The sequence below is a fragment of the Terrapene carolina genome, unplaced genomic scaffold, assembly GCF_002925995.2.
Source record: "Terrapene carolina triunguis isolate 2854851 unplaced genomic scaffold, T_m_triunguis-2.0 Scaffold131, whole genome shotgun sequence".
Classification (NCBI taxonomy): Eukaryota; Metazoa; Chordata; order Testudines; family Emydidae; genus Terrapene; species Terrapene triunguis.
This window is the reverse complement of record NW_020664482.1, coordinates 11,062,038-11,076,226: the sequence shown is the minus strand read 5'-3', so window position 1 is coordinate 11,076,226 and position 14,189 is coordinate 11,062,038. Positions and strand designations below refer to the sequence as shown.

Here is a 14,189-nt window from a genome sequence, read left to right as displayed (position 1 = left end):
AGTGTAGACCAAGCCTAACACTCTGGCAGTGAATGGGCCACAACTGAATTTTATTATCATTATTATGCACATAGTTCCCTTCTGTGGATAAACAGCAGGTTATAAAAGTCTGGTTCCCATGGTCAGAAAAGAGCAGGCAGTATTCTTACACAGTCAGTGAGTTTGGCAAGTTTCTTTCTGAGATGCAGCTTTTCCAGGGCTTCAGCTGGAAACCGTGTTTCCTCGTAACTTCTTGAACGTACGGCTCAAGGAGGCCCCTCTCTTGCTATCATCAATGGTTCTTCTCAAATGCAGCTCCGCACTTGCTGGGCAATGCAATCAATAATGCTCAGAGAGCCTGTTTTGTTCTCCGCTATTCTTAAGCAAACTTTAGACGCTAACTCCCATCCCAAAATGAAACAGCACCATCTCTCATCCACAGGTCCTCCGCTCTGAAGAGTTCACTGCACAGCTCTCAAAGTGCAGGATTTAAGGCCCTTTTGCAAGATTTCTCCTTTAGGAATGACCAGACTTGAATATCCATTAACTCCGCTTGTGGTGAAAAGCATCATTTTTTAAAACCGACTATAGATCTCTGGTGTAAAAAGGGAAACACGACCCGAGAGCTCTCACCTTTAAAAACTGCGGCGTAACAAGACGAACAGTTGCGACAAGGCAAATCTGCTCTTCTGTGGCTGACCTGAATGCTCTTGCAATAGCTGATTCAAAGCCATTGCAGGAGGGTGTAGGCACTAGAGAAACACATCAAAACACAAGCCAATCAGCATTGCAAGAAGAAAATGTTAAGGCAGATACAGTAACCAACAAATCTGAACAATTAGCTCCTTCTACGCTCAGAGCCAATCAGAGACATGCCCCCCAAAAACTTGTTCAAATGATGATCATTTAAGACTTATTTGGTGGATTCTTTGTCTATATCTAGACTCTCCTGGCTCAATCATGGGAAAGGTTACACAGATGCAACTACTAATCCTCGGCTTTGCAGAAAACCTGTTTGTAACAGCTTCAGCTCAACTCAAGTGTATGAACCTAAGCCTGCCAGCTGGAAGCACCTTAAGGAGGCAAGAAGCACTGAAAGGTTCACTAAAACAAAGACAGTGAAATACAGCTGCTGGTTTCTTGTTTGCTACTTTCGTTGCGTTTTGTTTATGCTTTTTCAACTATCTACCTTAGGTGGAAAATCTCTTTAGCAGTCCTACTAAGGAAAAAGATCTTTGGTCATTGTAGATCTCAGCTCGAATTACCACGACACACCAAAACAGCAGAAAACATGAATCTTTGTTTACTTGCAAACAATTCACTAGCGGATTAGCCAAATTCTCTTCTCCTAGCTGCACCGCATGTATGATATTGATCCAGAGGATCATATTCTGCATTTGTTCCATGCAGAAAAACCACGTGGACATGTGTGGAAGTTCACTGCCAGGAATGGATGCAGACTATACAATGTAGACATGCAGCATGGCTTAGTGAGGAGAATTTTGCCCTAATGCTAGTAATTAGAAATACTGCATGCGGCCCAGCCCTAGGGAGAGTGGTAAACCAAACAGCGCTTGCTTTCCTGAGCTGCCTATCATCGGAAAGATGGTGAACAAAACTTCTCATACATATTATGCAATCATTGCCACACATAACACCATTCATTAAATTCAGCATAGAAACCCTATATCTCTAAATGATTGACAGGAGGGGTTGTTTCAAGGTTGTTGATGTAGAGTGGTTCATAATAGGGGTCCTTTTGGAATCTGGCAGCAAGAACCGAACACGCTATGACAGGCTTTCAAAGAGTATGACTGCTATTAAAATTACCAGGTGAAGAACAGAAGGGAAGTGGGAGAAAAAAAGAATGACTGATGCCATTTCTGAACCCTGAACATTTTTCCGAGTATACAGTACTGCAGCTTGTACTGTATGTTAGAATTAGAGCCAGGCAGAACATTTTCATGTGGGCATTTTCAACATTAAATCCAGAAAATGCTCTCTCGCTCTCTCTCTCGCTCTCTCTTCATTTTATTTTATTTCCAAGAAATGGCCATTTTTGCATCCACCATCCTGGAAGATTCAAGATTTTGCAGATTTCTTATACAAACTGAGGGTAACAAATAACATTTCCAAGTGTCATTTTGAGCGAACCGGAGCATTTTATGTTGTTTTTGAATGAACTGGACTGTTTTCAAAAATGTGTAGCACCGCAAGGCCAAATGTAGCGTCTGAACTATTTGGTAGTGTCTCTTTGAAATCAACTAAAACAATCAGAGGATTCCACCGCCACCCTTCCAGCCAATGACCACCCCAGCTCTGTCACCTGAAAAACGACTCTTCCCACATCGGTAACACAGTCCATTCTGCTGCCTATATGGCATTTTAAAGTGCAACAAGGCATTTAAGGTGGCTCTGGTCAAAGACAGAGGGTAAGTGAGAGAGGCAGAAAGACAGTGTGGACTGAAGCAATAACTTACCATGAGTAAAATATTTAAAATCCACTACAAATTTCACATATTCATATGTTAGGGGCTCATTTGGATCTAAGCTTCCTCTTGCTAAATGGCAGCAAAACTCTATTTGCTTTTCAGCTGAAACGAGAGAGAAAAGAACATTTTTACTAGTCCCTATGTTTGCACTTTCACACACTCCATCTATCTAATCTAGCTAGGTTTTTATACAGACCCCGTCACTGTGGTATCTGTGCACATTCTGTTGGGATGTTCCAGATATCCCAAAGTAAATAAACAGCAACTACAGAAACATATATCTGCTAGGCTAAGAAAAAGTACCCCCCATCCTAGTCTCTACAGCCTCCTATTTATATTGCTGTACTAGGGCTGAAAGTCTGGGCCCACGGAAATCAAAGTGACTTTTGCTATTGACATCAATGGGGCCAGGACTGCATTCAAGGTCCCGTAGGGCTTGTCTACACAGTTTGGCAGGGTACGCACTCCACACTAATTGATCCATGACCCTGCTGGTGCCCACTAAAAGTTTCCTAGTGCCCTTTAACGTACAACCGCTTTCAAACAGCACCCCGTTAAAGGGCACTAGGGAACTTTTAGTGCACACAGGCAGGGGCTACACAGACCAATTAGCACGCAACACATTAGCGCGCTTTAGAAATCACTCCCCTCCCTGTAGGCACACTGGTGCACCAGGTACACAAGCCCCAGTGAAGCTGGCTGAAAGCACTGGGAATCTTTCTATTGACTTGAAAGGGCTTTTGATCTAATACAAACAAGGTTCTAATACAAACAGGGCCAGCTCTAGGCACCAGCAAAACAAGCAGGTGCTTGGGGCGGCACATTTCTAGGGGCGGCATTCTGGCGCCGGCCATCATAGGCACCGACTCCGTGGCATGGAGAAAAAGTGCCCCCGCCGCCCCAGCTCGCCGCCCCAGCTCGCCGCCCCAGCTCGCCTCCGCTCCGCCTCCGCCTGCTCCCCTGAGCGTGCCGCCGCCGCTCCACTTCTCCCCCCTCCCTCCCAGGCTTGCCAGGTGTAAAACAGCAGTTTCGCGCAGCAAGGCTGGGAGGGAGGAGAAGCCGAGCGGCGGGGTGCTCAGGGGAGGCGGCAGTGGTGGAGTGGAGGTGAGCTGGAGCGGGGAGCGGTTCCTCTACCCCCCGTTACTTCTTGTGCCCCCCCCACCCTAGCTCACCTCCACTCCGCCTGCTCCCCTGAACGCGCCACTGCTCTGCTTCTCCCTGGTCCCTCACCTGAGAGGGAGGGAGGAGAAGCGGAGCGGTGGCGCTCCCGGGGGAGCAGGCGGAGCGGAGGTGAGCTAGGGCGGGAGGTCGCGGGAGGGGCCGCAGGAAGCAATGCGGGGGGGAAATGCGGCACCCCCGGGGGAGGAGGCGGGGCGGAGGAGGCGGGGATTTGAGGAAGGGGTTTGGAAGGGGCAGAGTTGGGGCGGGGTGGGGGGCACAAAAAAAGGGGGAGCGGCCAAAAATTTTTTTTGCTTGGGGCGGCAAAAATCCTAGAGCCGGCCCTGAATACAAATGAATATTCTGAGGCACAAACTCCTTGGATTATATAATCTGCAGCCAGGGTGACATTTCCCCTGTGCACAGGATGAGCACAAGGCCTGCGCACTGCTGAAATTCCAGGTAGGTCTTATTTCAAGGGCTTAAATGATACTTAAGTGGGGACTGATTAGGCCAGATGCTGGCTCCCTGCACGAGGGTGATATACTCACCCTGCCTCCCCCCCAGCCTCCTTATGCCGCATAAAAAAGGGCAAGGGCAGCATACAAAGGTCCCATATCCGTCTGAGGAAGGGCTCCCCCCGCACGGGTACTGTGGAAGTCAGTCATCAGGCTCACTCTAGAGGATTCCCTCACAACCAGGGGACAGGGCTGGGAGCGGAGGGGCAGGCTGGGGACAGGGCTGTAGCATGCAGAGCTGTAGTCCTGAGGCCCATAATATAGACAAGCCACCCGGGGCCTCTCCAGTCCTCTCAACATCAGAAGGAAACAAAGGCCCCCCCCAAAGCCAACTCTCCATCCGGGCTGTGAAACCCACGCCTCTGAGAGGCTCACCACCGAATCTCGCCCCGGGAGAGTAATCTAAGGGAGTCAAGTGAAATGAATCCATTTCATTTTTCTATTGTGATCAGAAATAAACAACAACAAAGATTACGTGACACATCAAAGGGCAAATACCAAATGGAATGATGTGCTGAATTGTTAGAAACTGGTGAAAGAGAACTGGCACTATATAAAAGAAAAGCCAGCATCGGTACGCTCCCTGGGAGCCGTTTGCCGGTTAGAATCTTCCCCTTAAATCTAGTCTTGAGAGATGCTTACTGTTCAGAAAATCAGCTGCAACAGGATCTGTCATGAGCACACGTGGAGAAAGGAGCTTGTATACGTCACTCTGTTCCCGCTCAGGCAGAAAGTTTAATATATTTTGGTCCACCAAATCTGACTGAGACAAAAGAATGCTTTGTCATGTTCAACAGTACAGCATTCACCCGTCCAGAGGCACAAACACTTTGATCAATGGGTAGAACGGTGGGCAGACGCAGTCATTTTAACAGGACCACTTAACACAAGGAATTTACATTAGACAATGTTACATGGAAGATAGAGAGAGGAACTGTGATTCTCATTCTCTGCGCTGTTCTCAGGGCACCGCCCCTTCCTCAAGACAGATTGTAATAATTATAATAATAATACCTATTTCTTATATACTGCTATTCATGAGTTGATGGCAAAGCACTGCCCAATCGTTTAATGTATTTATCCTCCCAACACCCCTAATGAGGGAAGTAAAGATACAATCTAAACCTAGATAATCAGAAACACTAATCCTGTGTTTTCTTCTGTACAGGGAAAATTCATCTTACTCTCTGCTTAAATAGAAAGCATGCAGTGTTGTTGTAGCTGTGTCGGTCCCAGGATATTAGAGAGACAAGCTGGGTGAGGTAATATCTCTTATTGGACCAACCTCTGTTGGTGAGAGAGACAAGCTTTCGAGCTGCACGGAGCTCTTCGTCAGGTCAGGGACAGGTACTCAGAGTGTCACAGCTAAATACAAGGACGAGCAGATAGTTTAGCCTAAGCAGTTAGCACATATTCTGAGGGACCACGCAAGGTGAAGTGGCCATATCCTGACATGAGTCTGCACATGATACTCCCCATGGAAATAAATGGGGGGTTCTGTGTAAAAATCAGTGGTCCATATGGGAAAAAAATGAAGGTTTATCCATAGCATAACATCTGTAGTAAAATGAGGCTGAGCTAAACAACTATATGGGGAACCTTGTGCTACTCCAGAGGAGAGACTTCCATGTAACTTAAGCTCCCCTGGATCTGCCCATCATTCAGAGGATTAAAGCCAGGGAAGCCCCAATAAACCCTGACACCCCAGAGCTGCGTAAAAGCGTACCAAGGAGTAGGTTTGGAAGATGGTGACGCTAGGAATGGTGTAGCACCTCAGCATTCCATCGAGCAACAGACACACTGTGAGTGGGCACAGCCCTCATAGACATTTCACATTCAGGTATCCAGTAACTCAAAGTTAACTGTGTTTGTCAGTGAATTTCTGAAGTCAAATCTCTTCAGATCGTAGCTCAGTGTCAACTCCAGAATCTACACAGGGCTTTTCTGTTTCTTGAATTAACCAAGGGGATGGTAATTTCTAGTGTTGACTCTACAGACACATTTGTTCCAGGAAACAAGCATTTGTTGATAGTTTTGTAACAGCAACTAGAGCAGTGTGGAGAAAGGAAGTTCTGTTTCACGAAGGATTTCAAGATTTCAAAATTTGGCTTCATTCCAAATTGGCAAAAAATTTCATTTCAAAATTCTCCATGAAGGAAAATTCTTTAAAAAAAAAAATGGTTGCAGGTCGATTGAAATGTTTTGTTTCCATTTCAACTTGTAAATATATTTTGTATAACATAATGCAACATAACAACAACATTTAAAAACAGAAACAAAAAGGACATTCAGAACCAAAACGTTTTGGTGCAAAAGTGTTGAAACATCGTTTCAACATCATCAGAACGTTTTCCCCGATACAAAATTCCAGTGAAATCAACCCGATTTCACAAAGCATTTCGAGGTCGATGGAACTGCATAGTCCAATGGAATATGGTTTCATTGAAGCTTCCCTGACCTGCTGTACTAACAAGGCAACACATGTTTGTGCCCTGTCTACACTAGCATTTACAATCATATGGCACAGGTAGACAGACTAGCCTATATACACATGCTTGGCACCAAAGAGTAGAACTAACTACACTTTTGAGGGAATAGAAACAACTTCTGTACCAGATTGTTGCTTACTAGTGTAACACATTCTTCCCAGAAACCTCAGGCCTCAGACACGTCTAATGCCCATGTGCTTTTGATCAAAAGTGAGGAGATTTAGCCCTCACACCATCTGTACATTGTTTGAAAATAGCATTATCAAGAGCACATTCCATGACCACAATATTTTCCAGACACTTGGTGGAATAAACAACACACATAAGCGGCCTCAGATGTACAAAAAGCTGTGGCTACTATCATTCTGCATTTTTTTTAAGCTAAGTCAGAGATCCTAATGCAAAATCTATTACTTAGGGATTTCACAGCAATCTGGGATAGTCCCTAAGGGTTTGTTGGGTTCATAAGCCAAGGAAGGCATTGCATTCATCCAGTTAGTTCTCTCCTCCATGACCAGATACAATATGGCTAATATTGTGTATGACAAAGCACAACTGAATGGAAATTGACTACTGTGAGTGGATTGCAGCACATGATGGGTTTCTCAGTAAAAGTGAAGTCACACAGTGCTTCTCCATCTGAAGCATCTCACAGCCCAGCAGGCTCCATGTGGGGAATGCTGCAACTCCCAGTATGCAATGTGGCGGTGGCTATTAGTCAGGTATACAGTATTACTAGCCTGAATGGAAGATATGATTTGAGAAATGAGGGCAAATATCAGTCACACTGTATATTCTGCTCATGCACACTTGTGTTGGCTAAGCCACTTGGACACTGCAGAAAGCTATTTCTTGCACAGGGCCGAATTCTGATCCCACTGAAGTCAATGGAAATCTTGCTGTTGATTTCAATGGGGGAGGCAGAATTTGTTCCTCTATGACAATCTTAGGGTCAGACTGTGCATGGTAGGCACAAGGCCACCTGGACAATGTAACTGAGCTATATCACACAGCCCCTAGAAGGAGCTCTGTGAGGGCTCTCTGTACACAATCCCGGAGCTTGCTGGGGGAGTGTGCACGCTACACCAGCTGGGGGCAGGGTGACCAGATGTCCCGATTTTATAGGGACAGTCCCGATTTTTGGGTCTTTTTCTTATATAGGCTCCTATTACCCCCCACCCGCTGTCCCGATTTTTCACATTTGCTGTCTGGTCACCCTAGCTGGGGGACGTTGTTGTCGAGCCTCAGGTGTGTAACAATCTGGACATTCTAAATTACAAACCAGACGTCCAAGCGTTGTGTTGTTAGAACTTACCGGTAAATGTCCAAGAAGAGAGGAGACACTATCAGATACATAAATAATAATCCCGTCAGTGGTAAGTGCAATGAGAAATCCATCTAATGCCTAATGATAAAAGGCAGGAAGAAAAATAAGAATGTACCTGTACTTCAAATACAATATAGAGGTAATTTTTTTCAAAAGTGATGCCTCTAACACTGCAACCAACATAAATCCATAGTGGTTCAGGATAGAAAGAATAAAAGTAATTACTAAACATGGTGCCTCATTCAGAGTCCTTCTAGCTAATTACTTTCTCATTAGCATTAATTTAACTTGCATTTTGCATCCACGGAATCTTGATTTAACATGAAGCAAGATATAGGATGTCCAATTCCTCATTCACCCCCCATACAATCCTGCTGACTTCCGATTATATGTAGCAAGTTACGCAATCGTTAACCTACCGACTAACAGAGATGCCAAATACCATCATGGTGAGCACAGGATGGAAATGACAGACAGACAGATACAGATTTACCAATTTATAGCTAAAGCCAATGAGACTTAAAAAGTTATTTATTTTGCTCACACCTGTATAGCCGATGACAGAAATGATTGTTTTTTACTTTAGTTTGGATTCTCTTTTCTCATCTACAATGGCTGCCCCTACTTCTCCCTTGCTGGATGACTGTATCTCTGATGTATAAATAGCATGTGTAAGCTCTACTGAGTTAGCAGGGCCCCGAAGCATTTGAGCTTACATGATGGGGAACTCAGCATTGGCGCTGAAGTTCTCTTTCCCTTCATTCTGAGTCAGTGTGTTTCCTTCCTGTATTACTAGCCCAGGCCCCTATTCTTCTAGGACAGCTATCAAGGTCAGGAATGTTTTATCTCTGGTCAGCACAACAAACAAAGCAATCTCTTCCAATGCCAGTGCTAATGATGCTCTGTAGTTTAGTTCACAGGCAGCAGAGATGGGTGGTGCAGGTATCCTCCATTCCCTCTTCCCCGATCACCTCTCCTCCTCACTCACTCTGCCCTGGCTCAAGCATGAAGAGCAACAGAGACTTGAAAATAAAAGTCCCAAACTGTCTCAGCACAGATTAGCTTTGTGACTAAAAAGCAAACCAGTACACGGTGTGATACAGCCACACAGAGTGAGAGCTATTACAAACTCCTCCCCCTGCCATCTCTCAGGCTGGTGTCTGTTTTGATTAAACCCGAATGAACTAACTTGTTTGGTGAGAGCAACTCCCGGAAAGAATGAACAGACTTTTCCAAGGAGGTCACTCATGACATCCTGATGAAAAGGAATAACCAAGACACTGCAATGCCGCCCAGCATACACCCTTATTCTGGTGCAACTGACTTCAAAGGAGGGGAGAACTCACAGCCGCAGTAGCATGCGACGTGGAATCAGAAGCTGCCTTCTCTAAGAAAGGCTTGCAGAAATGTCAGCTCTTCTGCAGGATGTGTCTCCACCCGCTAAGAACTTTTGTGTGCGAGAACCAGGGCCTTTCTCCTCTACATGTTTCACGCCAAGGCATTGCTGGCAAACGGGGTGGGAGTCACCGTTCTCTGTTTAGCCACAAAACAGGTACAGCACAGCACGTCCAACAGCAGTGCAGGCTTTCCCACCCTGCCCTGCTGACAGGCTTCAGGCTAGACCTGGGAGGGAGCGGGTCGCTCAATCTCCAGGTCCATTCACCTTTTGTCCTCTGTCAGCTCTGCTGGCTGTTCTGTGAGGGGGGCTCCCTGCCCTTTTCTCCCCCACACTGGCTTTGCCACCTGTTCAAAGCCAGACCAGGTGGATAGTAACAGAAAGTTGTTTATCATCTGTAAACAATGTACGGGGCATCATCTTATTATTCTGGGTTGTACAACAGGGACCTGCCCCAGGACGGAGGCTTCCAGACCATAACACAAACAATAACGGTAAGAGTAATAATCTGATGGCAGTCAATGCTCTCCAGGAACGAGTTGTGTCGTCTCAGTACTTGCTAGTGGATGCAATGACCGAGAGATGAAAGGCACTGTACCTCTGAGCCCGCCACTCCCCCACCCTCAGAAATCTTTCATTTCTTCTTACCTCTAACATCAACTGGGTGAACTCCTCATTGCTAAGAAACGAAGGCTTCCAGTCTTGTCTAATCTCACCGGCCTCGGTCTGTGCTGTGATTTCTTAAAGAGAAAATATCAGAAAAGCAACAGGACCCACGTCAGCTGGATTGTTTTTCATTTTTGAGGGAGCGCTAGATTTTTCACAAGGAATAATCTCCTCTTACATGGAAGTCTCAGCTCCAGCAGCGTACGAATGTCATTGGGGAGATCAAGGAAAGGGGAAGACATAAAGGAGGTGGAAAAGGAGGTGTGAGAATAATTTTAAAAAGAAGATCGGGGCCCAAATTCTGCGGTCAGTTAAGTCAGTGTAAATCAGAGTAATCCCCTCAGAGCACATGGGGTTACTCCAGATTTGCAGTGGCATCGTAGACAGCAATATTTGACCTCAAATCTGAAATTACCTACTAAGAGCCCACAGGAGGGAGAATTACTCAATTCATGGTGCTATATGCAACATAGGCGGCCACCTGGGGCATCCCTTAGCACTTGCATGGCCAGATGCCAGCTGTCCCTTGTTCATATGGGTGTTTGACATGCTCCATGAAGCTCCAAGCAACAGAATACAGAACTACCTTTCCCCCACGCTACCCAAGGCTCTTCTGCTGCCCTGACCTGGTAGCCACTGGCCAACTCTGCTTTGTTTGGGGGCATGTCTTACACTGTGTGAAGGAGCCAGGAGACAGCCCTGAAGCAAGTCATCTGGTGCCCTCCCCTATTAACACAGGGAAGCAGGTTCAGGAAAAATGAGACTTGGGGGTTTGTGGGGAAGCAGGAGAATGAAAGAAAGGGGTGGGAGTCAGGAGAACGCAAACAGCAAAGGGGCCATGGGGAGGAAGAGATACGGGCGCAAAGAGAGCTTGGTTGTGGGGAGAGACTGGGCAACAGATCACATAGCAAGGGCCAGGCCATCTGGGAAACAGGGGAGAGATGGAGAACTGGGACACAGAATCTGGCAGAGCAGCGAGGGACAGATGAGGAAGAGCAAAGAGGACTGAAGGCAGAGCAGAAGAGGCAACGGGATGGTGCAAGAGGGGAGCAAGGAATTAGATAAAGTAGAGTGGGGAGCAAGGGATAGGGAGAGCAAACCAAGAGATGCAAGGGAATACGGAGGGCAGGGGTGGGACTAGAGCTCTGCAGTTAGACACACTGCTAGGCTCTGGCCTAGAGCTGCACATTACAACCACGCCCCTTTTCAAGTGCTTTGCGGTTTAACCCTGCATCAGAGAATTCAGCCTCCTCTGGAGGCCAACTCCGGCTATTACCCCTTGCTCTGCTCACCGCTCACACCACTGTGCTGTTTTGCAGCTCAGTGTCCCTGTTCTCCCCAGGAATAAAGCGCTGGCCAGCTGCTCTCTGACCCCCTCAGCAATTCTCACACACCCCTTGGAGGGCGGTAAGCGCGGGCCGAGCACTATCCAATACCTTTCTGTTTCTGTAAGAAGTCAATGGTCCTCTGCAATATTGTGGACTTGTCCATCTTGAGAGGGTGGCCATGACCCTGCAGCATCGTGCAGAGCTCTTTGATGAGGACATTGAACTGGTCTCGCCTTTTCTTTTCAGATTTGTTGCGTGATGCCCTGGTTGATCAAAACACAAACACCATTAAGGAAAGCAAGGGGTGATTGTCTCGATCCTGCAAGGTCCTGAGAGGCTCCGGCCCAGCAAAGCACGACAGCACACGCTTAACTTAAAGTCCTATTGGCTTCAATGGGTCTACTCCTATGCTTAAAGCTAAGCATGTGCTTGAGAACTTTGCTGGATCGGAGCCAGAGTGCTCAGCATCTCTCAGTAGAATCAAGCTCACAAAGAACAAGGAACATCTGAAGGTTAGAAAAACCACTGATATTCTTTGGAGTGAATACGTTTATTTACTTAGGCAGGGTTTTGGTTGGTTGGTTTCAGGGCCCGCTCCAGGCACCAGCCCAGCAAGCAGGTGCTTGGGGCGGCCAACAGAGAGGGGCGGCACGTCCGGCTCTTCGGTGGCAATTCGGCGGAGGGTCCCTCAGTCCCTCTCGGAGCGAAGGACCAGCCGCCGAATTGCCGCTGAAGACTGAGCGGCAAAACCCCTGGAGCTGGCCCTGGTTGGTTTTGAGTGGGGTTTTTTGAAAAGAGATGGTCATTTGGTATACGCTCGAGCTGTGTGAATAGCAGGTTTTTTGGTTTGCTGCCAATTTAGAAGAAATATTTTAAATATTGCTTTGGGTTAAACCAAAAACAATTGTTTCAATTGTTCAGCAAATCGAAAAGTTGGAAAAAACGTAACATTTTTTGTTGTGACAAAATCAAAACGTTTCATTTCAATTTTGACCTTTTTAAAAATAAAAATAAATTGTTTTTTAAAATAAAATCAAAGAAAATTTTGAAAAATTGTTTCAAACTGAAAAATTGAAATGTTTCACTTTCTCCAAATTTTGGGGGTATTTTTGACTGAAACAATTCCATGAAATTGACATGAATTTGCAAAACATTTTGATGTCACCAATCTGTATTTTTCACTGACAAAAAACTTTCATGTGAAAAATGTCACTCAGTTCCAATATATGCATTATTTTCAAAGGGCTCTCCACCTGGCCTCTAAAATTGCAGTCACGACTGTGTATGCGGATCGTTTTCTGAGTAGTTTCTTCATGACTGGTTTTTTGCATTATGTGTGCCAAAATGGGTGAGATACCTATTTCCTGGTTTCTGCATACAAGTATAACATGCATACACAAGTTTTGTGCCCAGAAAAACTTGGCTATGAAAAAACTGCACAAAATTGAGGCCACGTAATAGTTTGAAAATCTGAACTGAGTAGAAACATAATGCACAAAGAAACCACACACCAACTTCCAACCTGCCTTAATAATGGTTAAGAAGGTTTCAATAAAGTTTTCCCCTTTGTTAAAATCAATAGTAAAGCTGGAACCATGCCCATGTGCAATTTCTTCCATAAGGTTCCTTTCCATGCTAGTATCACAAATGACCCTACTTTGCAGCAGGCGGACACTGGCAGCACTATTTGCAATTAAAATCTTTGACGAGTTTATTCACGTCGACAAGAGCTCCTGCTCGTGGGATCTGGAACGGGTATTTTATAGAAAGCCCATCTAGGTTCAGATTTGAAAGCAAACACCCCACACCAGATTTGGGGGGGGGGGGTGTGTCTCAGACCCAGTGTTTTCATTCGGCCCCATTTGTATTTGGAGTGAAAGTCCAAAGACCAATTAGAAAGGTAATAGTTTTATTAAAAGAGATGAATTCACACCCAGGATTAAGCTGGAACCTCCTCTAAACTTCACCGAGAAATCATCCTCCAACAAGATACTAAACCCAACCGATGAAAACCCCAACCAGGAGCACTGAATCATCATAACAAACAGTAAACTGGATGATCAATGATCCCGAGGGCAAGACAATATAACCTAGCAATCTCTGAGAGCTGATTAGCCTTTTCTTGGGCATCAGCTGCACCACTGGGTGATGAAAAAGGCTCTGTATTTGTCCCTGCGCCAACTCTGACATATAAAGAATGCAATCGTGCTCCAGTGAACTCAGTGGGATTTTTGCCTTTGAAACCCACAGTAGCCGACTGGGGCCCCAGAAAGCATTCCAATCACAATGCAAGCAAATCTTGTTACATTTCCACATACGAGAGGGATTTAACGCACACCCCTTCCAGTGCTCTGTACGTCCATCCATACCTCTTTGCCCTGTCCTTCTCATCTTCATCCATCAGCTCGTTTACACAACACAGGGTTCTGGAAGGAAAAAGCAGGGTTTACCTCCTTGAACACCCGGGAAACATTGTCCAATTACACTGATGCTGACAAGTCAGAAGCCTTGACTCTAATGCCCAAAACAATTAAAATCCAGGATATTCATTTGGTTTCTATCTTCCCTTTCCCCACCCTCCCCTACTTTATGGTGCTTTTCTTTTTACACTGTATATTCAGCATTTAGAAGCGATGTTTGGATATCAACTCAAAATATACAGTAATACTTTTGTGCAATGGTGGAAACCTGCCTTGCAGAGGAAGGATGGGAGAGCGGAATATGGAGCCAGTGTTGTCCATGAAGGAAGCCGCATTAGGCAACACTAGGACATGATGAAGCCTGCCAAAGGATTCAAAGGCCATTGAGTAAATGCAAACACTTGCACTGATTTGGA

The 14,189-nt window shown here is 45.7% G+C and overlaps 1 protein-coding gene across 1 annotated transcript in view; it reads right to left on the bottom strand.

Annotated features, from left to right (window-relative positions):
• The window catches only part of PASD1 (PAS domain containing repressor 1), a 46,514-nt gene extending 32,740 nt beyond the window's left edge, over window positions 1-13,774 (bottom strand). Inside the window, exons 1-7 of the mRNA XM_024210145.2 lie at window positions 13,723-13,774; window positions 11,462-11,616; window positions 10,008-10,099; window positions 7,952-8,041; window positions 4,790-4,910; window positions 2,460-2,573; window positions 596-731 (exon numbers count right to left, since the gene is read on the bottom strand). Coding sequence (XP_024065913.1) covers window positions 596-731; window positions 2,460-2,573; window positions 4,790-4,910; window positions 7,952-8,041; window positions 10,008-10,099; window positions 11,462-11,616; window positions 13,723-13,754 — 740 coding nt within the window. The 5' untranslated portion in view covers window positions 13,755-13,774. The remainder of the gene's footprint in view (window positions 1-595; window positions 732-2,459; window positions 2,574-4,789; window positions 4,911-7,951; window positions 8,042-10,007; window positions 10,100-11,461; window positions 11,617-13,722) is intronic.
• Window positions 13,775-14,189: the final 415 nt, after the last annotated feature.